Consider the following 2,533-nt stretch of genomic DNA (forward strand, 5'->3'; position numbering starts at 1 on the left):
TTACCTGGTAGTTGGGGTTGTCGATCATGGGGGGCTTCCACTTGCCCTTGTGGTTGGGGTTGTCGATCATCGGCCGTTTCCAGGCGCCGCAGCCGGGGGCCGTCTCGCAGGCGGGGTTAGGGACCTGGGGGGCTTCCCATTCGCCGTCCATGTCCTCGTCCCTGACAGACAGGAAGCACAGACACACACAGGTGAGACAGACAGGAAGGACAGACACACACAGGTGAGACAGACAGGAAGGACAAACACAGCCAGGTGAGACAGACAGGTGAGACGCTGCCTCCATCACTTAGTTTGTGTTTTGTTATATTGTTTTATAATTGTGTGACTTTTGGGTTTGAAAGAGTTAAGAACTAACTAGTCTAGAGCGATAATAATGTATAATATTTAATTCATATTATTAATCTAGAATATTAAATCTATATTATAATCTATAATCCAGATCTAACTCCACAGTTTTAAATCTTGTGTTCACCAGAAATGTGCTCATGACTTTCTTGGAAATTAATAATTAAGCATGAATAAGCATAAAAAATGACTTATCAATTAAAGAAATCTTAGGACCTCAACCGGACGTCTGACCTAGTCCTCAACTAGGACCAAAACCCCAGATTAGTCCACTAATAAGAGGGGACAGGCCTGGTTTTCACCCCTAGCCCACTGGGTTTCCAGGGCCAAGGGTTAGGGGTAAGGGGTAAAAGAGAAATGGGATTCAGCCTTAGTTTGCTAGCTCTGAGGTTGTTGTTGTGAGAAAGCAACAGGTGAGGGAAACCAGGTCCCGGAAACCTCCAGTAGGGGGACCCAATCCAGACTAACGGGAAACCCTCCGGCGTGGGGACTCACCAGTCTTCAGGTTTGACAGCGTCGGGGTCTCCGATGTACTCCGGCTCGTCGTCCAGCCAGCCGTCTGGTTTCACCGCGTCTTCATCGGGAATCTGAGCCGGAGCGTCTTCGTCCCTGCAGACGAACACACAAAGATATCAACACATGTTCCAACGGCTGCTCCGATCAACGGTTTATCAGACCAACACGTATACAAGTAGTAGAAGTAGTAGTGGTAGTACTAGTAGGAGGAGGAGTAGTACGAGTAGGAGTAGTAGTAAGAGTAGTAGGAGTAGTAGTAATAGTAGGAGTAGTACGAGTACGAGTAGTAGTAAGAGTAGTAGGAGGAGTAGTACGAGTAGGAGTAGTACGAGTAGGAGTAGCAGGAGTAGTAGGAGTAGTACGAGTAGGAGTAGTACGAGTAGTAGGAGGAGTAGTACGAGTAGGAGTAGTACGAGTAGGAGTAGTAGTAAGAGTAGTAGGAGTAGTAGTAGTAGTAATAGTAGGAGTAGTAGTAATAGCAGGAGTAGCAGAAGCAGTAGGAGTTGTACGAGTAGGAGTAGTACGAGTAGTAGTAATAGTAGTAATAGTAGGAGTAGTACGAGTAGGAGTAGTACGTGTAGTAGTAATAGTAGCAGTAGGAGTAGTAGTAATAGTAGGAGTAGTATGAGTAGGAGTAGTACGTGTAGGAGTAGTATGTGTAGGAGTAGTATGTGTAGTAGTAATAGTAGTAATAGTAGCAGTAGTAATAGTAGGAGTAGTACGAGTAGGAGTAGTATGTGTAGGAGTAGTATGTGTAGTAGTAATAGTAGTAATAGTAGCAGTAGTAACTGTAGGAGTAGCAGTAATAGCAGGAGTAGCAGAAGCAGTAGTAGTACGAGTAGTATCCGTAGGAGTAATAGAAGTAGTAGGAGGAGGAGCAGCAGTGTTAGTAGTAAATTGGGGGGGTAGATTAAGGATTTATTTCATTTCAACCAAACTACAGTCAGTGATTATGGAAATTTTATTTTGTGTTTGAATGACGTGCCAATCTATTCTTATAAGAGAGGAACTTGGATGTATTTTTATATATTATTTCCTTTCCTGACAGTTTGTGAGTGTATTCTGAGAGTTAAAGAAGATTATTGTTCATGTTTTCGGGGGTGTTAGTCCCGAACACTGACCAGTCTTCGGGCTTGGCGGCGGCGGGGTCCTGGATCTTGGGCCTCTCGTCCCAGTCGTCCGGCTTCTGGTCATCGGGGTCCTCGATCTCGGCGGGGGGGTTCACCGGGGGGGTCATGTCTGTCAGCAGGTTGCCGCTGTTCACCACCGTCTGGTCCACCAGCACCTCGAAGCTGTTGTCAGGGTTCAACACTGGTGGGGGGACACATGACAATGTCAAGACAAGTAGAGAGAGAGAGAAAAAGACACTTATCAATACTGTGTGTAAATACTGCCATGCTAATAAAGCCCCCTTGAATTTAAGCAAGAGAAGACAGCGAGAGAGAAAGCAAGAGACAGAGCGAGCAACGGAGCGAGTAAGAGACAGCGAGAGAGACAGAGCGAGCGAGAGAGAGACAGAGGGACAGCAAGAGAGAGAGACAGAGCAAGCGAGAGACAGAAAGACAGAGAGACAGCAAGCGAGAGACAGAAAGACAGAGAGACAGCGAGCGAGAGACAAAAGGACAGAGAGACAGCGAGCGAGAGACAGAAGGACAGAGAGACAGCGAGA

At 46.4% G+C, this 2,533-nt stretch overlaps 1 protein-coding gene across 2 annotated transcripts in view; it reads right to left on the minus strand.

Moving 5' to 3' along the window:
- Positions 1–2,533, minus strand: part of canx (calnexin) — an 8,604-nt gene that overhangs the window by 3,633 nt on the left and 2,438 nt on the right. For both annotated transcript variants that reach the window (XM_034883963.1, XM_034883964.1), the window contains exons 4-6: positions 1,986–2,175; positions 844–957; positions 5–161 (exon numbers count right to left, since the gene is read on the minus strand). In XM_034883963.1, the coding sequence (XP_034739854.1) occupies positions 5–161; positions 844–957; positions 1,986–2,175 (461 nt within the window). The remainder of the gene's footprint in view (positions 1–4; positions 162–843; positions 958–1,985; positions 2,176–2,533) is intronic.

The sequence above is a fragment of the Etheostoma cragini genome, chromosome 10 (genome assembly GCF_013103735.1).
Source record: "Etheostoma cragini isolate CJK2018 chromosome 10, CSU_Ecrag_1.0, whole genome shotgun sequence".
In the NCBI taxonomy this organism is placed as follows: domain Eukaryota; kingdom Metazoa; phylum Chordata; class Actinopteri; order Perciformes; family Percidae; genus Etheostoma; species Etheostoma cragini.